The sequence below is a fragment of the Falco naumanni genome, chromosome 7, assembly GCF_017639655.2.
Source record: "Falco naumanni isolate bFalNau1 chromosome 7, bFalNau1.pat, whole genome shotgun sequence".
Classification (NCBI taxonomy): domain Eukaryota; kingdom Metazoa; phylum Chordata; class Aves; order Falconiformes; family Falconidae; genus Falco; species Falco naumanni.
Window position 1 is genome coordinate 69,973,491 of NC_054060.1, and position 22,543 is coordinate 69,996,033.

At 49.6% G+C, this 22,543-nt stretch overlaps 2 protein-coding genes across 7 annotated transcripts in view; one reads left to right on the plus strand and one right to left on the minus strand.

Moving 5' to 3' along the window:
* The window catches only part of DDB2 (damage specific DNA binding protein 2), a 50,691-nt gene that overhangs the window by 19,879 nt on the left and 8,269 nt on the right, over positions 1–22,543 (minus strand). The gene's annotated exons all lie outside the window — the stretch shown is intronic.
* Positions 10–20,919, plus strand: PACSIN3 (protein kinase C and casein kinase substrate in neurons 3). 6 transcript variants are annotated; one of them, XM_040599694.1, is made up of 13 exons: positions 1,146–1,577; positions 8,993–9,050; positions 11,565–11,634; positions 13,109–13,209; positions 13,646–13,802; positions 14,587–14,822; positions 15,222–15,377; positions 15,911–16,086; positions 16,900–17,020; positions 17,469–17,605; positions 18,244–18,309; positions 18,820–18,980; positions 20,604–20,919. In XM_040599694.1, the coding sequence occupies exons 4-13, from the start codon at positions 13,156–13,158 to the stop codon at positions 20,717–20,719; spliced, it is 1,380 nt and encodes a 459-aa protein (XP_040455628.1). In that variant the 5' UTR covers positions 1,146–1,577; positions 8,993–9,050; positions 11,565–11,634; positions 13,109–13,155; the 3' UTR covers positions 20,720–20,919. The 6 variants fall into 6 exon arrangements, with proteins under 6 accessions (XP_040455632.1, XP_040455626.1, XP_040455631.1 ...); XM_040599698.1 differs by lacking the exons at positions 1,146–1,577; positions 8,993–9,050 and adding an exon at positions 10–271 and having other exon boundaries at positions 18,820–18,907; positions 20,604–20,729; XM_040599692.1 differs by lacking the exons at positions 1,146–1,577; positions 8,993–9,050 and adding an exon at positions 13–271.

Here is a 22,543-nt window from a genome sequence, read left to right on the forward strand (position 1 = left end):
ACGCTGCCCTCCCACCCCCGCCCCGGCCCCACCTGCCCGGACAGAGCCCGCTCAGCGGCGGCCGCCCGTTAATTGGATCAAGGGCCCGGCGGGGGGGCAGCCTCGCCGCTACCGGAGCGCCCCGGGCCGGACCCGCCCCGGCGGGAGCTGCTGGAGGCGGGGCGGCAGCCCCCGTGTCCCGCGGCTGAAACAGGGGCAGGGCCCGGCCGGCTCCCAGCCCAGGTGGCCGTTCGCTGCCGGTCGCGCCGAGCCGAGCCGCGCCGCCTGTGAGGTAAGCGGCGGGGTCAGCCCTGCCGGGCTGCGGCTCCCCGCTGCCGGACCTGTTCCCCGTGGGGCGCCGGGGGTCCCGGCGCGGAGCCCGGCTCGGGAGGCGCTGGCAGCTGCGAGGGAAAAGTTTCCTCATGGAAAGGGGGCGGGGGGGAGGCGGCGCCCGGCGGCCGCTGCCCGCGGGCTGGAGGGGAGCGGGAGGCGGCTGGGCTCGGCTGGGCGCGGCGCGGAGACCCCCGGTAGGGCGGCGGGGCCGGGAAGGGCGGGGGGGCCGCGGTCCCCGGCAGGTTGCTCGCGGGGGGGCTGGGGCAAGCTCCCGAGAGAGCTGCGGTCCTTCGGCGTGCCTTACAGCCTCGACCTTCACCGAGCGGCCGGGAGCCGGCCCGCCGCTGGGGGCCGCGGGGGCAGCCCTCCCCCCGGGGCCAGCGCCTCCGCTCCGCGGCGGGGACAGGGGCCCCTTTGTGCCGGGGCCGCCTGGAGCCGCTTCCCGCTGAAACCGGAGCCGCGGGCGCTGGCAGCGCTGTGGCCCCGGGGGCAGCGCGGCTTCCCGGGGCGAGGAGCCGCGCTGGGGCCCTGGCTCGGGGGGCTGCACCCGCTTTGTGCCGGGGCGGGGGGCGTGCTGCCGGGCGCTGAGCCGGGCTCCCGACGGCTGGAGCGGAGAAACGGCAAAAGGGGATGAGCCGTGGCCTTGCTCGTCCTCGTCTTCCCTTCTGGGGGCCGGGAGCAGCCCCGGGGGCCGGGAGCGGGGCCGGCCGAGGCTGCCGCCCGCCGCCGTGTGGGCTGGCCCCGGTGGGCTGCTGGGTTCCGCGCCCCCCGGCCCGGGGCAGGGGCCGCTGGTGAACACGCAGCGCGTTAGCGGGCCCCGGCAGCCGGTCTGTCACTTGTGGCTGCGTGCGGGGGGGAGCCGCCGTCCCCGCAAAGCCATCGATAAGTGAAACTAGCGCGGCCCAAACGCCTTAACCAGTTTCCCCACTTTCTGTGCCAGCTCTGCGTTCTTTGCCTGCTTCGGTTCTTCAGGCTTGGCGTTTGGTGGCGAGGGGACGGCTAGCTGGCCAACTGGGGATGCCTGCTGCTGGCCCTAGGAAGCAGCCTGGCCTTTCTGCTACCCAACTGCTGCTCCCGACCCCCTGAAACGGGAGACAAGCCTCTCTCCCCTCCAAATCAACCGCCGCTCTAATTTGCACGCAGGAATTTCTGATACGAGGGTAATTGATTGCAGTATGGAACCCTAGCAGAGCCTCCCGCTCCACCCTGGAATTCAAATGTCACCAAGAAGTCACTAAGCTTTAGGATGACTCAAGTCGCTCTGGGTGCGTAATGGGAGCAGAATGCACCCTGGCCGCGTGTGGGCTAAAATGACAGGGTCCGGGTGTCCTTGCGCCAGGTGTGAGCTGGTCTCTGGGTGGGGACACGGTGGAGCTTCTCCCTGTGCCTTGCGTAACCGGGTACATTCCTTTGGGCAGGGATTCACCTTTCTGTGAAGCACACAATGCGCTTTGTGGGTGACGGAGCCTGTTCTGCTTTCACCGAGTTTTGTGTTATTAATAGTATTTCACTAGAAGTTCCCTAAAATATTTACTGGATTGTCCTTTGAGTTGCAGCTTGGAACAGGATGAATGCATGAGCTGGATCAGCTGCTTGCTGCCCTCCCTATTCTGTGCCTGCTGTATTGTATTGCTTTATTGGCTTTTTTCCTTCTCTTTTTTTTTTTTTTTCTTCTGACCTGTGAGTTTGAGCATCTCTGGCTTGCCTACACTTGTTCAACTGAAGACTGTCTTCTCCTTTTGGGGCTGTAAAAAGCAGTAATTTCAGTGTGTAACCTATGTGTAGGCCTGAGAACAACTGCCCACCTGGAACGCTGTTATCAAACGTCAGTGAGTGAGTAAGGATTGTGTGTGACTGGGCTGTGTCAAAATGCTGCAGGTCCTTGGCAGACTGTGTGTAACCAAGTCACAAAAACCTGAAAATCTTAGGGACCCAAACGTAATTTCTTCTTCACAGGACAAAGGCTGGTGCTTTTAGTCATTCTGGGTTATTGTGGATTTTACAAGAGCTAGCCTGAATCTTCTGGGCTTTCCCTGGATGATCACGAGTTTCAAAAAAATTTAAATACATAGACACACACACACATATATATATCTTCTTTAAATTCAGCGATACAGTCAGGTATATTTGTAACATGACTGTTGTTCTTAGGAGATGCAGAACTGGTGAGAACCACACCAGGGGCAACATGAGCTTCTGTCACAGCTCATATGGTATCACTGAGCACGGTGGATACGCTGGTCTTTATTCTGGTCATCTTGGGGGGTAGAGATTATTCAGTTGTTGTTTGAACTGTTTGGTCTGTGTTGTGGCTGGCATCCAGGAATTGAACTGGGACCTCAAAAGCTGTAAGTATCTGTCTGTAGCCTGAGTGGAAAAAGCGATGCTCTTGATCAGAAATCATTAATAAACTGCCTCTATTTTTGCCGTCAGCTGATCGGCGATGTGTGAATTTGGGCTGCTCTTGAGAGTTCAGGGGGAAATGCCTAAACAATAGGAGAGCTGTTTAAGCCCTTTGAGGGACTCTTATCTTTTTAAAACATATTTTCTGATCAGGCAAGCTATTTTGCTGCTAGTTACTCAGCATGGTGAGTGTAGAGGCTACTGTGTGACAGGGAACTGTGTCAGATTAGGGGAAAAAAAGCCTTAATATCTTAGTCTAAAGCTTTAGTTGGTTGGGACAGAGAACAGTGACTACTGTATCAGGAAGCTTTCGTGAAGAATTTGGGATTTTGCTCTTTGAAGAGTAACAAAAGAACTTTGCATCCTCGGAGGATTTAAGAAGTTGTTCAAGAGGTAGCTTTTTGCCACTACCTTGTGGCATGATGACCCCTGTAATTTAACATCCAGATGCTCTCTGACTGTCTGGGCACAAGTTTTTCCAGAAGCGCAGAGTGCGATGTCAATGCAGAGAGCCCAGTGCATCCTCTGCTGTGATCATCTAGCCTTGTTTCGGTGACTGGTATGTTAGTTTCATGTTCCTTCAAGCTGGAATGTGGGCTGAAGCTGGGCGCTGCTATAAGGCAATATGTGTGACTGGCATCCTAATCATATTTCAGCCTTCTGTGGTTTTCCTCGCTGTGAATGGTGCAATGGGAAAGAGCCTTTCAGACTTGTGATGGTCAGAATTTGTGTGTTAAATCTAGTGGCTGTCACTGGGCATTGTAGTTTGTTGAAGAGGCATGTGAGAGATCTCCATGGCACCGGGGGCCTGGATCCAGAGGCATTAGAGGCTTGTGGAGGATTTTGTGCTTTCTTAGTAGGTGACTATGGTAGGGCTCTGTTTATCGTGACCTGTCAGTAAGTTTTTCCAGGCTAGAGGAGTTAGAATTGCTGCAGGCAACTCACAACTAACAGTGCTGGCAATCCTTCAGCCTCCTCAGTCCCGTCCATGCTATGAGCTTGCCCACGCTATCTCCCTCCTGTTTGCAGGAAGATACTGTACCTTCCTCCTGGGCTGCTGGGGTCACGGTCAGTCTTCTCAGCTGCCTATAGACGATACCTGTTGACAATAACTTCCCTCCCTTTCCCAAATCCCTGCTGCCGAGCCAGACCTCTCTGGCTTCTGAGAGTGCTGAGCTGCACCAGCTGCAGCACTGCTGGGCAGAACTCGGAAGCAGGCATGCTGCCTGTCTCTGACAAGGGCAAGAAGCTTTCATGGAGGATTGGGAGAAGATTCAACAGATTTCACTTTTTGAATGATTCTAGGTATTTATTTTTGCTTCTTGGTGTTCTCAGTCAGCTCCTCCTTGTACTAGGACTGCTGACCTGTGGAAGCCTGTGTGAAAGCTTGTTGACTCCAGCAGGCTTCTACCTCAATGCAAGCAAAAAAACAGGGTTATGAGCTGTGGGATGGAAGCTGCATCAGGAAGCCATTGGGGGGAAATAAAGCCCACTGGATTGCTCTATTTGTGCCTTCTGTTTTCAGAAAGCCTTCCAGCATTCTTTCCTCACAGGTCAGGCTGAGTCCTGAGGATCAGAAGCTGAGGTCGTTGCTTTGAGCGATGGGCCAAAAAAGCAGCTGACATTCCAGTGATGCTGAAAAGTTGAAATCTGTCCTGTAATGTGTGCCCTTTGGGCTGACTGTCCCATTTGCTTGTGTTCTCCTGGAATCTTCTGGATAACATCTGGGATATGAAGTAATTTATATTAATAGTCCTGTTTTTCAGCTTGAGATTCAAAAATGTATTTGAAGAAGCACTACTGATACCAAAGAGCAGATTCTGTGCAGATAGTATGAAAGTAGATAAAAGTTGCTCCATGACATACAGGATAATGAACTTCAAGAAGAATGCATGAAGTATAAAATGCTGCGGTCCAGGCCAGTTCCTAATGGCTGCCCAACTTCAACCATGTTATCTGTGTGTACCTCTGGGAAATCTGTCAGAAAGGCACGTGAGTGGCTTTAGCAGTGGAAAACCTACAAAGTGATTGAATCTGCCCAACTCTTCTTGAGGCAGGAGATGCTACGAAGGGAGTCTTAAGTTACTGAATGCTCTCTCAAGTCTACGGAGCAAACGATGCTTTCTTTTAACATGCCAGGTCCCATAAAAGACATAAAAGAAATACAGTACTTTGAATTCACTGGCCATATGATTGTCACACCCTTGGTCTGAATGACAAAAGACTTGCCAACTCTATCTCCCACTCCCCCTACCTCAGAAGACAGCTAATGGAAAAGGCAACAATTGGTAAAATGAAGCCAGAAGTTGCAGAACTGCAGCTGGGTTGCAAAACCACAGGGGCTTCCAAATGGGAGGAAGGGCTCAAGAAGGCTGACTGGAGACATCTGACTACTGTGCAGTCTAGTGAAGCAAGAAACCACCAGAAGCTCAGTGTTAGAACAGAGCTAACGGGCTTGTGGCTCCTCTAAAGGTTGTTTGAGCCCGTTGATTGCAGGTCTGCTTCATTAACACTTCTTAATGCATTCAAGTAAACTTGATCTCTGCTCTGGGGGTTGTAAGGTGATTCAATCACAGAAGGAGAATACTCCATTGACAGGGTCTTACAGGAGTTTGCTTCCCTCTGCCCCCAGCCACAGGAAACTCCCCCAGTCACCACCTTACACTGTTTCTCTCTTCTCTCTTCTCTTTGCTCAGGGTTGGATGAGGCTGGGGGATTTTTGTTCTTGTTTGGATCACTGCTGTTCATGTAAAGATCTGAACAAAAAAAACCTTCCAACCAGGCTTTGAGTAAAGAAGTGGGTGGACAGGCTCAGCCTGCTGTTGTGATGAGTTACCTTCACCACGTTATAGGCAGTGGTGTTACAGTGCAGAAAAACGTTAACAGGTGAAATATAGATTATATCCTGGAAAAACTGTCCGCAATTCAGTGCAGATTGAGACTACTGTGGAGAGGGGTATAATAGCTTTTGGCTGGAGCTTTAAACACCTGTTTATCAGTGATTTGGGAAGAAATAGTTTCCACTTGTTTGGGATCCCTTCTGATTAAAAGGGAAGTGCTGATTGCATGTGTTTGCTGGCAAGCTTGGTGTTTGGTTGCAGAGAATGATGCAGCAGGGTAGACAGTACCCTGGGAAGTACCCAGTGTGGAAACAAGTGGAGAGGCTCAGTGAGTGGGACAGTAGAGATTACAGGTTCTCAACATGTGCAAGAGTTATAAACCTTGCCCTGAGAAAAGGGTGAGACAATGACTGTGAGGACTGGGAACTGGGCATGCCTGACTACTGTGTGGAACGGGAGCTGTGCTGTTATTAGCTTACAGGGCTAAGAAGGGAGGGTACTATAGTGTTTTTTTCTGGTAGCTCGGATGTGTCTTCTTATTAAGCTATCTACAGCTCCTGGTTGTAGCTGCCTGTTAAATACAAGGCACAGCATACTTGTCAAGGTTATTCCAGTAACCATTTGGAACATACGAAGTGAACGTGACCTGTTGCCCTGTTAAGAGTATGGTACCCTATGATCCAGCACTGATTTCCTCTCTCCTTCAACCTGGTGGATATTGGAGATTATGAATCAATTTTTTCATAGTTTTTCCCTAGTTATTCTTCCTAACACAGACCTTAATAGCCCAATACATTCCTTCATTAACACTCTCATACTGCTGTGTTAACCAGGGTAGACTTGTGTTCCCATAATACTACAGACCTCCTACATCGTACTGGAAAAGAAAGCAATTTTTTTGCTTTTCTTGGTGAAACGATTTCTACTTGATAAAGCTATGTCAGTCAGGAATGTTAACCCTTAGATCAGCAGCAATGTATTGGTAGAAGCCTGCCTTGTAGCCTTGGCCTCTGAGAACCTGTCAGGGAGCAGCTAATAAATGCGGAAACTATTAATTCTGCATGGACATTTTGAAAACAGCTTGGGGTAGCACACAGGGGGATGCCCATCTTCAGTACGTTAGCTTGGTCTGAATGTGAGGATGGCCGGTATAAAGAAGCTGTGGTCTGAAATAAGAGTAACAAAGCAGCATGTAGACTCAGGAGCACAGCTCTTAAGTGGAACAGGATCTTGTCTGCATTTTAGTACTTGGGTATAATCACGGAGAGCTTTGCTAGTGGGCAGCCGCATGATCTCCAGAGAATCATTGTCTGTGAGATGGGCTTCTGTTACAGGCCTGCACATAGCCCAAGTGACCTTTGTGTGTAGTTACTGTTCTGCCTGATGTCTCTGACCTCTCCCTGGCGGGAGAGATCAGCTGAAATCTTGCTCGAAACTGCATTAGGCAGCCCTGGCAGGCTTCAGTCCTTAGGGAGCGGCTGGGAAACACTGGCTTTTAGTCCCTGTCCCAGTCAGGTGACTCTACCGAGGGTGTGACCAGAGCTATAACTATCTCCAAAGGAAGTTTGGGAGGATCTTGTTACTCAGCATCCTCTCTAGCTGTAGTGAAGAACTGCCCTCCCTTCAGAAAGGTGAGTACACCTGTAAATATCAGTCCTCCTATATAACGTGCTCCAGGTGAGCACGTTACTGGGCATCGTTACAGCCGCTGGTTCAGAGCTACTGGCTGTGCACCTCCAGAGATGCTGGGGCTGGAAAGGACACCTTGGCACATGTGCTCCATTTCATTCTCTCCATCAGGGACCTTTCTAGAGCTGCCATACCAACAGCAATCCAGTTCATTACACTGCTGGAGTCTTGTGGAACCTCCCAGCTCCAGCTCTCTAGTTTCACAACAGGTTAACAGGAATAAAAAAAAAAGGATTTTCATGTCTTTTTTTTTTTTTTCCTGTAAGGAGAGGGAGACCGTCATCCTTTTGTGTATTTGGATTGTTCAGATTAAAAATGTTTATTTGCAACCTACACCAGAAGTGCCCTGGAGTGAAAACCGCACCACTGCCTGCTATACAGAAAAGTGACTCTGGGACTCAGATTGGCCTCAGAAATCTCACATTGCTTCATTGTGGTGTAAGTTGTTGTCTTGAGGTGGAAATTAGGTAGTAGCAGCCCATTCCCGATTAAAACTCTGGCTTAGCTTGGCTTTAACACCTATATAGAAACTGGTCCAAAATAAAAACATCTCTATTCTATTACTAGATAAATATAGCTCAGCTTGTTCCTACATGTGTCTGCATCCCGTGTTTGCTGTTGCACTTGCAAAAGGGCAGAGGAGTTGGGCAGAAGCTGTTGCTGGGGGTGAACTCCTGCAGGGCTGCATGTACCAGTCCTTTCAGCATTTGTAGAGTTCAGAGGCTTGTTCTTGGCAAGCTTAGGAACACAGTTGCTCACAAGGAGTCTCAGGAGGCAGTCGAGCAATGCACAGAAGCGATGCCTTGGGCATTTGGAGGCTGGAAGTATTGGAGTGTGGTGTAGAGGGAAGAGAATCTCTGTGGTTTACCTGCCTTAGGGAAAGGTTTCTGAAGCGGAGAAGAGTGATTATTACTGTTCGGTCTAGAAGTTTTATTTGTGGGTCAGGGCCCTGTTGTACTCGTGTTGTGCAAACATGAAACAAAAAGATGTACCTTGCAGTGCATTGCCAGGTTCACACTTGTTTTGAAAGGGAAGGTTTTAGCCTGACACCTGGGTCTGAGGGCAGGGATCTGTGGTCTGAGATGTATGACTGACTGGAGTAGGGGTGAGATTAACAACATGGTTAAAGGTGGAAGCAGCTCTGCTGTGACAAGCCCTCTGGCATTTCCGCAAGTGGAGCTTCGTACAAGTGAGGCAGTCGTGAGCCGTTCTACCTTTCTGCAGCTAAAGACCGAGAGACATATTTTTAATAACTTAATAGGGAGTTGGTAGCAGGTGTGGCCTAATAAACTAAGTTCTCATAAGTGAGAGCAGGTATTTGGGGGAAGGAAGGAAGGAAGGACCTTTTCTAACACTACTAGCAGAAAGGGTTGTACCCCTGCAGAAATCTCATTTATGTGGTTCAGTTTGTCTGCCTGATGTTGCTGGTTGTGGTGGTGCCTGTGATGCCCTCATCTGTAATCCTGCAAGGTGTGAAGTGAATGGACATGTAATCACTCTCTCCTTCCTCCTTCAGAGACCTTCTCTTGCAGGAGCTGCAGCAAGGTCTCAAGTAGCTCTTAACTGTGAGAGCTGGAAGTGGGAAGGCGGGGATGAATGTTCCTTTGCCCTGCAAATATAATTTGCTAGATAGTCTCCTCTTAGCAGAGGTGGCAGTGGCGTCTGAAGGACTCTGTTCGGTGGTGCTGACCCACAAATAACTCTAGCTGACCCAGTATAACTCCAGCTATATTGCTCACACTCCACAGGCTCTGCCAGCCCTCCTGAATCACATGGTGGCTCCTGCTATATCAGCCTGCGCACAAGGTAGCCCTTGTCATCTCTGCTTTGCTGTACAACAGCCTCCAGGCTTTGGCATGTATAACTCGTATATATTTGTTCTTCCTGGCAAACTCGGGTTTTCCCTGGTCGTAAACTCTTGGTGGCTCACAACACACGCCATGTTTCAGGAATAACTAGGCGTGAAGGGGTGGAGTGGCCATCTATTTGATCTTCAGGGCTCAGGGTGACAGCAGCAGCTGTTCTTCAGCCCCTGTGTGCAGTACCGAGTAGATTCCCTATGTCTGCATGCAGATCCAATTTGATCTGCTGACTGACGTGGGCTCGTGCAGTATGTAAAGTCCAGAAAAAGCCTGGTCCTCCTTGTTCTTTGACCTTTTTGCTTCTACCAGGCTGGGTTTTTCTGGACTTCTATAAAGTCTGTACAACTGCTATGGAAATATGTGCTTGACTGGCTGCTGCTCGGGTCATGGAGATTCGCCTGTAGAAATGTTATACTACTTTATTGTATTCTCCCACCTAGCTACTATGTCGATGACTACGGTACAGCCTTAAGCTGTGGAACACTTTGCCACATGGTATCATGGATACTGGGAACTCATGTGGGTTCAAAATCAGATTGGAGAAATTAGTAGAAGTGAAATTCTTTGAGTGTTACTAAATTCATAGGTGCCACATCCAGCTCGGGAAGTTCCTGTCAACAAATGGTTAGAAGCTTGGAGAGCATGCAGGGAGGCATCATGTATGCTCGCTCTGTTCTCCAAGCGAGGGAAGGTATCTGCTCTTGGCTGCTCTCTACAGAGGCTATGAGGCTACGGGAACCCTTCGTCTGATCCAGCACAGCTACTATTATGTTTCAGAGCCTGTTGATCTTTGTGATAGTAAAACTAGTTATTTGGGTTTGTAATTCCTCAGAAAATCGTAGGTATGGCTCAAATTCGAACGTGGGAACTGCAGGAAGAATGGATTTGAGGGTTTGGATTATTTTTTTTTTTGCTTGACTGTCCCTCAAATGAACAAGCACGCTCTGACACACAACAGCTTTCCGCGTTTACCCCCAAATCCTAGTGCTGTGTAGCCAGCCCGAATTGGAAACCAGAGATGGAAGGCATGTTTGTGATTCACTGCTTCCTGATAAAGTGGGGATGGGAGTGTGGTGTGGAAAAAGTGACACGGCCTTCATCTGTCATATGTAATTGATCTATGTCTTCACTGGGAGAAAGAAAAAAGGATCTGGGGCAGTTTTAAGTATACTTTTACATAACTTTTACGTTCATGAAGTTTTTTAACCTTGGCAATTTCAGGAATGTTTGGTCTGGTTTTACTGGGGAGGCACTAGGAAGTCTTAGAAGGTTTATGATGAGCTATATAACCTTTTATCCAGTGACCTGGATCATGCAAAAGTGTCCCAGTTCTTCTCCCCTCCCACCAAAGGTTACTAGTCTGTTTGTGGTAACCCAGTCCACTTCTCTTTCCTCCTATTTTCTTTCACTCCTCCTCCAAAACTGTCTTAATGTCTGGCTAAAAATTCTACTCCCAGGTTTTTCAGTTTCTTCTCTCGGCTGTATTAACTCCCAGTTGCCCTGACCTTCCAGCCTAAGCCGAGCGGACATTAGGGACTGAGAAGAAGGGTTTTTTGCTTGTCTGTTTTTAAAATACGTAGACTTTTGAGATTGAAGTAAGTCTCCAGGGAAGTGAATGTGAGGTAAACAAAAAATGCTTCTTTCTGCCCTTGTGTCCCTTAGCCTCTGCAGGCCTTTTACTTCCCTTTCCTCTGTGAAAAGTTGATGACAGTTACCTACACCATAATGGCAAAATAAGAATTATTTCTAAGAACGTGATGGGGACAGTGTACAGAACCAAGGGACAAACAGGCTCTGCTGGTAGCAAGCCGCAGCCTGTCGGGCAGTACTAGGGGCTGTGCTACTAAAGGAGTGTAGGCTTCTAGCCCGGAATATGCATTCTTGTGGGTTATGGCTTTGTTTTTTACATGTAGGGTTATCAAGTCCTTAGTCTGGTGTATCAATCTTCTTTATTAAAAAGGGACTGGAGGAAGCGTATGTGTGTCCTTCCCTTTTTCTCCCAGAGCCAGCTATGTGTAAAGGTGCGTGCAGCGGTGCGTGGGGGTGCTGGGGTCTGCTAACCTGGCCGCTGTACGGTGAAGGGGGACCAGGCCCCATGTACGGTCCCTGGGGAGCCTGCTTATTTTAGGCCATTCTGGCCCGAGCTGTTCCCTTTGCTCAGCTGTTGTGATGCTACCTTTCCCGCACAGTGCTGTCATGCCGCCCCAATGTTTCTATTTAAACTCTCTCTGGGGCTAGATCTTGTGACACAAGGATTTGGCATCTCTCCTACGTGCTGGAATGTGGCATCTCAGGAGGCACAGTGGCTGCAGCTGCTATATCAGAGGGTACTCCTCCTAGTAGCTGGCAGAAGGGGGACACCCCTGGGATCGCAATGCATCAGAACAGACAGCATCCCTGCAAAGGAGCAGCAGTATCTAACTGTGTCCATCTCTGTCTCCTCCAATCTTTTTCACAGTTTGAAGAGCTCAGGACATACTTGCCAGCTGCCCACCGCTCCCCTGCGGCGTCTCGCTTTCAGCTTTCAGGTATGTGGTTACCACAGACAGGAGTAGAGTTGTGTGCCCTGGAGGCACAGAAAATAGCTTTGCAGCCTGCTGACAAATGGTGGGGAGGGACAGGGACAGCCTGTGGCATGGGTGGGGGTATTCTTCAGGTTTCAAGGTTCATGCACCTGACAGCTTGCTTCAGCGATGGGAATTCAGCACACTCAGCCTTCTGTAGAAACCCAAGAGGAGCAGCATTAATGTGCTTCTGACACTCTACACGGGATGTAACGTGACAAACGGAGCCAAAGTGTTTCCAGGGGAAATGCAGGGAATTCCTGCAGTCTGTGTTGGGGTGCTTCACAGTGTGGCTCATGCCACTGAGAAGGATTTGCCGGAGGTGGGAGATGTGGACTCTTGACCTGATCTTCCTCCTCTCTGCTGTGTGCTCTGTGGGCTGGCAGAATGAGCAGATACCTCTCTGGGGTGTGAGGGAAGCTTTTTATAACTAGGAATGTGCAAGAGGAGAAGTGGCAGCAAAGGACGTCTATGCTGCGTTAACCCAGGCTTGCCTTGAATGGAGCGGGTTTGTGTGCGAGCGACTGGGCTTGGGCCGTTCTCCATTACTCCGTCTCTGTCCTGCACAAAAGCAACCCTGAACCTCTCCCCCAGAAAATCGGAGTCTTGCACCGCGTCGGGAACAAACTGGCAGTGCAGATTAGCACGGGGGAATGAGACAACAGAGGACGAGAGGAACCTTTTACCTTCTGGCCTAGATTTTGAGCTTAATGCAGTGAGAGAGTTGAACATAATGAAAATGCCAGCTCTACAGGGATGTTTCTAGGGAAGCGGTGCTGCTGGGCATTTGGCATGTGTGCTGCAGTGCCATTTGGCTGGGTATGCCCCAGCATGTTTCTGTAGTTCTGCTCAAGCCCAGCTCAGCTGGTGGGCAGCTTATCAGGCTCCTCCCCATTCAAGACATGCCTGCCTGCTGACTGCTCAGCCTTGTTTTCTCCAGTCAGTGGTTGTAATCCCATAATCCTGAGTCATACTGGGAAGCTGGAGCCATCTCCATTGACAGAAGACTTATTTAAAGTCTTTCAGGGCAGACTTCAAATAGCTTTAGCTACCTCCAGTTTCTGTAGCTTTTGCTACCCTATTGAGGGCCTTGGTGAAGAAAGGAATGTCAGCAGAGATGTCTGGTGCTGCTGAAGGATGTTGGATTCTCTATCATCTCTGGTATCTGTATTGCTGGGGTTTGGCAAGGTTGTCCTCCTCAGCACGCCTTCCCCGTGTGCTACAGGCCTGCCAAGGAGGCTGGCTGTCCGCAGGGAGGGAGGAGGCATCTCAGGGCATCTCTGCTGGGTCTAGCCATCTGCCGCTGGAGGTGCAGCGATGCCTGTACTTGCCTGCAGGGCAGTAGGTTGGGCTCCCCCAGCTCCAAGAGTCATGGAGAACTGTACTCTGCAAAGGCTCAGCCAGTGCTATGTTAGAAATGACTTTTCTCTCTTCTCAGCTTAACTGAAATCTGCAAAAATTCTCTGCTGCAAGAAAAAGAGGGTGATGTCATCAGAAGATGATGCTGGCGGGGAGGCTCCTGGGGGCAGTTTCTGGGAGGTAAGGAAGGGTAACTGGAGTCTGATGGAGGTACAAATGTCTTCTTACCTCCCACCAGCGGAATTAGGGGGTTGAGTTTTCCGGTTCTTTGGGTGGCATATTGCTCTTGGAGTAGAAGGGAGGAACCCTGGGGAGGTTCAGTAACACACGGTGTGTTACTGCAGGGAGGAGGTGACCCTTTCTTCCACAGATGCTGTGGAATCAGAGTTCCTTGTTCAGCTGACGCTGATCTGAGCTGTGAGAGGCAAGCAAAGCATCTCGGCTTCTTCCCTCCACTGCTATGTCTTCCTGAGAGAGTGCCAGAGAAGGGTCTGAGCCCAGCTGCTGGCTTTGGAAGGGCCTGTGCTCCCTCTGATGTGATGGTTGACCTGCTGCTGTCTGTTCTGAAGGAATACAAAATCCAGTACAGTATAAATGATGATGTGTGAAATTTCAGGCTGGAAACTACAGGCGGACGGTGAAACGTGTGGATGATGGGTACCGGCTCTGCAATGACTTAATCTCCTGCTTCCAGGAGCGAGCCAAGATAGAGAAGAACTATGCCCAGCAGCTAACAGAGTGGTCCCGTAAGTGGAGGACCAATGTGGAGAAAGGTAAAGTTGACAGGTTGGACTGGGAGCAGGATGCAGTCATTGCACTCTTCTTTGAGTGCTATCTCTTACTGAGGTGATGCTGCTTCCTTGGGGACAGGTTTCTCTTCTCCAGGAAAGGGGTGACTTACTTGGGGGTGTCTCTTTTGTGTGTGTATGTCTGTTTCTGTAGCCAGTCCTCTGGTTCACTTGGAGAGGTGTTCTCTACATTGTTAGCCATTTGGTTAAAAAAAAAAAAGTCTATTTGTTTAGTTTGGCAAGTCCTCTGGCAGTCCAAGTCTTAAATTAAGCTGCAGATCTCCCCTTTTAAGGATGGCTTGGCTGCCTCTCCTCCTCCAGTCACAGATAACTACTAACGCTGTGATTTAGTGGCAGTGGGCTTGAACTGATAGCATCTCCCAAAGTAATGGGAAACAGTGGGACACGTGCCCCAGAGGACCTTCTGGTGAAGCAGAAGCTTAGCCTCAGTCATGAACTAGTGTTGCTGTCTGTCCTGAAGCTGAGGCCGGGTCTATGAAGAGAATTTCCTACAGAAACTTTCTCCTAGCAGGCACCATCTGGGACAGCTAAGGCTGCCCAGGAAGAAATGCCGGCCTCTGCCAGCCGTAACAGCCAGTCTGGATGCTGCCTGTGGGGACTGTATGGAGACCGGTCAGTGCTGGCTGACTTGTGTCACGGAGGAGAGTTAAGTGCCTCCATATGAACAGATGTGTGTAGGAGGAAAAGAATTTGTGTTCCCTTCTGTGGGCAGGAGGTGTAAGAGCCCCTCTGGTGCTTGTTCCTGCAGGTCCACAGTATGGTACTCTGGAGAAGGCCTGGCACGCCTTCCTGACAGCTGCAGACAAACTGAGTGAAATTCATTTATGTGTCCGGAACCACCTGGCTGGTGAAGACTCGGATAAGATCAAGGCCTGGCAGAAGGAGGCCTACCACAAGCAGATGATTGGAGGCTTCAAGGAGACGAAGGAGGCAGAGGATGGGTTCCGCAAGGCCCAGAAACCTTGGGTGAAGAAGATGAAAGACGTGAGCGGTGTGAACGGGGCAGGGATAAGGGCAGTCCAGCTGGCTGCCCGAGAGCCACTGGCCAAACAAACTGGGTTTAGCCAGAGTAGCAGAGAATGCCAGAGAGGGAGGGACGTCTCGATGGTCCCTTGTTCTTGGTGGTTTTGTAGCTTCCTTCCCATGTGGGAAGCCTTTGGTAGCAGGCTCTGTATTCCTGCGTGGCAGGTGAGCACTGAAAGAGATCATTCGGAGGGACCTCCTCCCTTTGTAGCATGGTTTAGGAAACGCCGAATCGGCATTCTTGTTAGGCTGTGCCGAAACAATTGCTGCTGACTGCAACAAATGGTAACCTGCCCTTGCTGAGTAATGGAGGACCAACATGGTCAGGATCATGGCTTTCTCTGCATCTTTGTCCTACAGGTGGAGACCTCTAAGAAAAACTACCATGCAGCACGGAAGGAGGAGAAAACAGCCCATACAAGGGAGAACCATGCCAAGGCAGACTCCTCTGTCTCACAGGAACAGCTGCGCAAGTTGCAGGAGCGTGTGGAGAAGTGCACTCAAGAGGCCGAGAAGGTGAGTGTGTGTTGTATGGATGTGGGTCACAAGGATACTCGTCTTGAGGTTTGTAATGTCACTCAGTGAAATGGCTTCTGCTGAAGCCTGCGAGAAAGCGTGAGATCCCGTTGTCTGAGGTTCAAGAGAGTGAGACTGACACTTCAGTGACTAAGTAAGGTGTCTCTGTCTTTGATGTTAGGCAAGATCTAAATAAAACAAAAAAATAAATAAATAGGGGATTTGGTGTGGGGAATGGGAGCTACAGAGCTGAAGAGTTGGCCACCAAAAGTAGCTGGTTTGCCTGCTGGCCAGTGAAAGTGCAGACGACCCTCCTATGGAAGAGGGTGGCGAGGGAGAACAAAGAACTTCCAAGAATATTAGGAGAGCAATGGACTGGGATATCAGCTGTGGGGTTTCTTCTTCTTTCTGTGGTGTATTTATTCAGCAGTGCAGGGGAAAAAAAACAACTTGTCAGTCCCAAGCCAGAGCAGGGTGACTGTCATCATCAAGGCAACACATCTCACCATTGCTGTCCTCCTGGGTCGATACAGTGTAAGGATCAATACGAGAAGATGCTGGAAGAGCTGAACCGCTACAATCCCCGCTACATGGAGGACATGGAGCAAGTGTTTGAAGGCTGTCAGGAAGCAGAGCGCAAGCGGTTGTGCTTCTTTAAGGAGATGTTCCTGAACTTGCACCAGCATCTCAACCTTTCCACCAGTGAAAGGTACCAGCTCTGAGACAGCGGGAATTCCACCAACCTGGGATGCCCTGGGCTCTGGCGGGAGGTACCAGTTGTGGTGTCTGTGAAAGGGAGCTGCCTGCTTGCACCTCACAGGTCTTGCTCCTTCCCCTTCCAGGTGTGTCTTAGAACAGTCCCTTTAGACTGACCAGTTCTGGGGTGTCTGGTGGTGGACAGTGCCAGGTTCCCCAGCGGGGATTCTTTCTGCCCCTGAACTCTTCTGCTACTGTCCAGTACTGTCCTGTGGATGTGTTTCTATTCCATGAAATGCCTCCATGTTGCTATATGTAATCCCAGTCTGAGGATTGCAGCTCTGTTGCCTTCTAGTATCTATTACACTCATTCTGCCCTGAGTAAAGAGGCCTTTTGAGAGATAACGATCACCGTAAGCCCACAAGCTGCCCTAAGTAGGAGTTACATGGGGGAAATAGGTGCAGCCAAAAGTCGTCTGTGCTCCTGTGCTTTTAAGGTGGAGCTACCTAATCTGCGACACCTCCCAGCCTGTGTACAAGAATGTGCCAGGCTCCTTCAACGCTCACTTGATGAGCTGTGCTGAGAGCTGGCAGATGTTTGCCACTGCCACACCAAACAAGCCTGTCCTGTTTGCCAAGCTAGCTCTTCTGTAGGGGTGGCTCTGTTCTCCTAGGGTCAAACAGATGCTGGTCTAGCATCCTTAATCCTGTGGGATTTCAGATGGTATGTAATTGTGCATGAGGTTACACTCCTCCTTCCTATTTGACTTTTGGGAAACTGCTGAGGGACTTGGTTACTGGTGGTTCTGTCTGTTCCTGGTCGTAGCTTTCATGCGTTGTATCGAGATCTCTACCAAGTCATCATGGCTGCGGACAACCAGGAGGACCTGAAGTGGTGGCGCAACACTCATGGACCAGGCATGGCGATGAATTGGCCTCAGTTTGAGGTGATGTAGCATTCTAGAGTGTATTATTACTATTTCAGACATTTAGCTGCTTTACTGAAATCGGTGGATTGCTAGTCTGGTGTTGGAAGGACCTTGTCTTTGTTTGACAGGCCCAGGATATTTGGCTCTTCTAAAACTTCTGTTGTGTTGCAAGCTCTGTGCCCAAAGGGACGCGTGCAACCCTGCCAAACAGCAAATACTCTAGCCATCCAGCTGCAAGGTCAAAGAACAGAAGGTGGTGCTCAGGGCCTTGGGACAAGTTCCTAACAGCTCCTCTTGTTGCACCTTGGGATTCAACAGGAGTGAGCCTGCTGTGCCAGCAAGGCTGACCAGCCCAGCCACAGCTGCAGTATGACCTGGTGTTCTGTCCTTCTGTATTGGTCAGAAAAGATGCACAGAGCTTTTGTATCGGAGTGGCTTGATGGTGTTACTGCTTTTCCCTGAACAGGAATGGTCCCTTGAAACACAGCGGGCAATCACCAAGAAGGAGAAGAGTGGCAAAATGGCTGACGATGTCACGCTGACCAGCATCTTGCCTACACGAGATGGTGTTGTCTCTCAGACCCCTCTGCAGACAAGGCAAAAGTAAGGGCTGGAGTCTGGGGGACATCGGTCCTGATGCAAAGCACAGTCCTGCCCAGGGTCATGAATGAGTTGGACTGATGGCCGTGATCTCTCCCTTAACCTCCTGTCTCTTGCCCATGCCGCTCTGGAAGAGACAATGTAGAAAAAATGGGGGTTAGGGTAGCTGCTTGGTTTCGTTGGGTGGTGGGGTTTTTTTTGTCTAACATGTACTGCCTCACAAGGTACCTTCCTTGTACAGATCTTTCCAGTGATGAGACTTGGCCCAGTCAGATGAACGCTGTGTGAGATTCTGGCATGCATTTCCCCAATTCTCCTTCCTCCCACACAGGGTGAGGAGAGTTGTTAGCTGTACTGCTTCCTAAATGGAGGCATCGGATTTTAATTTTTTTTCCTGGCATGGTGCTGAGTACTTCTTGATAAACCTGGGTATAGCCGCTTCCCTTGCCAGAAGGCAAGCTGGACATCAGGGAGAGCCTGAAGAGACTCGTGTCCTACAGTTCCAGCAGCCTTTGTGCTTTTAACTGTGAACTCCTGGCCTAAGTGAACTGGGCAGAACAAAAGGGGGACCTGGAGATGTCTCAAGGCCACTACTGTGTTTCAGTCTATTGGATTCAGGGGCCCTATTTGCCAATCTACAGGTTTTCCTATCAAGAGGAGCAGAACAGCCTTTTCTATGACAGCCTGAAGGCACCCACCCATGTGAAGTTAGTATGGAATGTAGCCTTTTCAGGGGTTTTCAGGTTCCAGGTGCCTGTCCTCTGCTGCTCTTTCCCTCTGCTCTTTTTCCTGACTTGGAAAACAGCATTCTAGACATCTTTTTGGGATGGGAGACTGCTTTTCCTGTCTGTCTTATTCTTGGCTGGAATAACTCGGGAAACAGCTGGGCTCTCCAGTTAGGATTGGCCTTCCTTGTGTTAGAGGTTCTGCTAAAGTAGGACAAGGTCATGAAGAGTCTGCATGTGGGGAAATATTTTGAGAATGAGTTACCCTCCTGGCCCTCAGGGATGTAATGCTGGGATACTTTTAACCAGATCTAGTATCTCCTGGGATCTCTCCTCCCTGTTGACCTTCGCTTGGCTGTTGGGCTTCTTGCACCTTGTTCTAGGGCACAGCAGTCTCAGCAGGGGAGTCAGGGTGGTGCATGATTCGGGCAGAGGTGGGTGAGATGAGTCTACTAACAACTATCTTGTCCCCTCTCTCCTTCCACATAAAAGCGGAGGGAAGGAAGACATTTCAGAGTGGTCAGATGAGGACACTCCCAAGAAGTGCCTGGATGCCAATGGGCATGAGGAGGACATAAAGGTACCAGGTGTACGGGTACGAGCGCTGTATGATTACACAGGACAGGAGGCTGATGAGCTGAGCTTTAAAGCAGGTACAGAAGCACTAATCTCTCACTAACCTTTTGCTGTCCTCACTCGGGCTGACTGATTGAAACCCTCTTCAAGAACTGGATGTCCCCTTGAGAACTAATATATATTCTTCTTCCCCTGGCCTGACCCATCACCAGCTCCTCTGAGGGGGATGATACACTGGGAAGTCCATCCTGTTCTAGACTAAGGGACAGTGTGAGGTCACGTAAAAAGAGATGCCTTGGCCTTGGTCACAGGGAGAGCAGACCCCAAGTGATAAAACAGATCCTTTTTGCCTCCTCTTAAGGTATTTTATTCTGCATTGTATCTTGAGACTTTTATTAAATGCTTCTCCCTTGTGCCATTGGTACAATAATTATATAGGTGGTCTGGATTGTCCTTTGAAGTAACCAGAATATAGCTGTTTCAGGAGAAAGCTCAGCTCACTGACATGCACCACTGAAGGCAGAGTTCAGCTGGCCAAAACCAGCTATGCGAACTGTTGCTCAAAATGGGCATGTTGAGAGTGGAGATCCTGGCTTGCAGCAGAGGACTGAGCGAGAGAATGCTAGAGCAAACAGACCCTTCCCCTTTCTCTTCCTTCAGTTAAATTTAGTTTGCACGTGCCACTTTCAACGTCAAGAGGACATCTGGATCTTGAGAGTGTCTCTTATTGTGCTCGTTATGAGTCTTACGTGGAATCTTTGTGCTGTACCTCTCCAGAATACACCTGTTTTAAAAGGGCACTGAAGTCCTTCGGAGCAGGGGCTTGTGCCTGAGGCCAATGTCTATGCTGTACTCTTACCATACTAGTAATTGTCCTAACACTAACTTGTTGCTTTAAAGTATCTTGCAATACAGGTGCTCTAGAACTTGACTCTTTGCTCTCTCTTTCTGCCCAGCAGATGTAACGAGGCATGACTGATTAGCTTCAGTCATCCCCTTTTTGCATCCGCTCTGAGCAGTGTGCACTGGTAGGGCTTAAGCTTAACAGCAGATGACTTTCTTTCTGAGCCTCTGCCAGCGCGGGATGCGCCTACTGATGCAGTCAGACCTTCCTCTCTGGCAGACGTGTGACCTCCTACTGATGGAGAAGAGGACCTTTCTGCCCCTTCCCAAAGTAGAAGTGGAAAGGTTAAAAGCCTTTCCTGGTCATAGTCTTAGAAATGAGTTTATTCCATGCCTTGCTGGCCAAACCAGACACTCCATCATGGAATAGTCATTTTTGATCCTAACAGCCAGAGCTTATCAGCCTCTTAAATTTCCTTCCCACCTACTACAGAGGAGCTACTGAGAAAGAAACCTCTGAGATCCTTCTGATGTCTCAGACTTGTAAGCATGTTCCTCTGGGGGAAGGAAAGCAGGCAGAAATACAGGGCACAACAATATGTCCGATGCTGAACAGTAGAAGTGAAGGTTTGCCTTTGAAGTTCCTTGGCCCAGGGGTGGTACCAAGCACAGCTATTGAAGAGGTCAGCAGCTCTGGCTCTGATTTAACTGTGCAGTACGAGACAGAGTGCCATAAGAGGAGAAAACTGGTGATCAGAATAACTCATTGGGCTTTTTATCAGCTCCTCTGAGGTGGGGGGAAAAATGCCGCGCTACTTTTCTCAAGGCTGCTTCCTAATAATTGGTTTTGCTTTTAGGTGAAGAATTAATGAAGATTAGTGAGGAAGATGAGCAGGGCTGGTGCAAGGGCCGACTCCTCACTGGCCAAGTTGGACTCTATCCTGCTAACTATGTTGAGAAGGTTGGATCATGATTGCTGCTGCCCTGCCAGTGTCTCACAGCTGTATCAGCATCTTCTGCAGAGGTTACTGGGTCACTGCTGGCCCCACTCCACCTCTGCAGTAAATCCAGCAACTTCTGGACTTTCAGGGCATGTATTCCATGTAACTAATGCTTCATTTTAAATGCCTAAACCTGTAGGGATTTTCTAATAAATAAACAAGGATGAGTAAAGACCTCTCTGCCTGTGAGCACTATAGGAGTGCAGAAGGGAACAGATCCTCTTAACTTGCACTCAGTGAAAGGAGATGTGACACATGCAACTCTTCAAAAACAGAGAAAGCAGACTTGCTTGGCCTCAAGGCACATGCGTCCATAGGGTGGTGGGGTCTGCCCTTCTCCCAGGCTTCCTGTTCAAGCAACTTAGATGTGCAGGGTAATAGGGAACTTAGAGCATTGCTTCCCCTTTTGGCTCCATCAAGCTGACTGGCAGGGAGCTATTTATTCTCCCACATCATTCAGAAGTCTTCAGTATCCTTCACCTGCAGGCTTGTTGGCTCCCCTGGTACTTATACTAGCTGCCCTACCAGGTATAAGTGATGCAGTTTCAACAATCTGGATGTCCCATCCCATTGTCCTCAGATTTACTGGGACAACACCAGGAATGAATGATAGTATAGCTTGGGGACAGGAGAAGGAGGCTTCTGTCTTGTATGATGTCGCTGGTCAGACTAACAAGTTGTGAACACAGCTGTTGGGCAGCAGGTCCGAGGTGACTGAACGTTCCCTGAGCTAGAATGGGCCTTGACACACACTGAAGGCATTCCAGTGCAGTTGTGCATTTAGGGGTCCTAAGCAGTAGTATGTGTTGGGGTTTATAGTGCTTCTAGATTGTTCTGGCAATACCTTTCTTCATGAACACCCAGTGCACAGCAGAGACCCTCTTTTTTCCTTCTTCTACGTTCTCTTGACTTAGGCATGCCAAAAGTGCCCTCCCCGCTTTGCCAAAGACCCCTACACTGTGGTGAAGGGTAGCAGTGTGGAAGCTATCTGCTAGCTGGTGCAACATTAGTTATAGAGGGATAACTCTTCTTCTGGTGCCAAATTGCTGCAGGTGAACTTACACCCAGTTGTTAAGTGCCATTCAGCAGGGAGGACCTATAAAACCTCTTTTATCTAGCCTGTCTTTCTGCCCTTGAAAGCCTCTAGGGCTGCTGAGGCAAAGTGGGGTCCTGATCCCAGTACTCTGTGTTATCAAACACAAGGACTGATGGGACATGTTCTGTACAGGATAAGCTCAAGGACTTGAGGGAACAAAAAAAGGGCAAGCTACCTTTTCTTTGAAAAACAAGCAGTAGTTTAAAAACAGTTTATTGAACTGCATCTGCTTGAAACTGTTGTTGAGATGCATTGTGAGTTTCTAGTAGCCTTCTGTAGTGAAATTCTTATTCTGGGTTAGCAGGTGAGGGACTTGGTTAAAAGACTCAGGAAACTCAGTCAAGCCTCCACCAAATACAGTGGGGTGAACCGCTTCAGAGCTGTTTGGAAAAGGGGTGACACAGATCAGGAAGCTGAAGTCATAGGTGAGCATTTGGGATTAAATGACCACAGAATGTTAACGGTGGCTTGTCAACCAAAATGGGTGTTTCACAAGTATAGATTGAAAAGGTGGGGATGGGCAGATTGAAACACTGTTAATTTAAGAGAAATTAAAGTATCACAAACATCTTGTTGCCTGCCTGCCAGACAGAGCAGAAATTAACCTTTTACAGCATGCTGGATGCCTTGAAATGTAGTCTGCTGTGGACAAAGGGATCTGAGACTAGTGCCATTTAGTGCTTTTGTGAGACCACAGAAA

Coding starts and splice junctions, on each gene's coding strand:
- PACSIN3 (XM_040599692.1), top strand. CDS start 13,156: ATGTCATCAGAAGATGATGCTGGCGGGGAGGCTCCTGGGGGCAGTTTC. Junction 13,210..13,645: donor CTGGGGGCAGTTTCTGGGAG/GTAAGGAAGGGT, acceptor GTGAAATTTCAG/GCTGGAAACTACAGGCGGAC. Junction 18,310..18,819: donor AAGGCACCCACCCATGTGAA/GTTAGTATGGAA, acceptor TCCACATAAAAG/CGGAGGGAAGGAAGACATTT.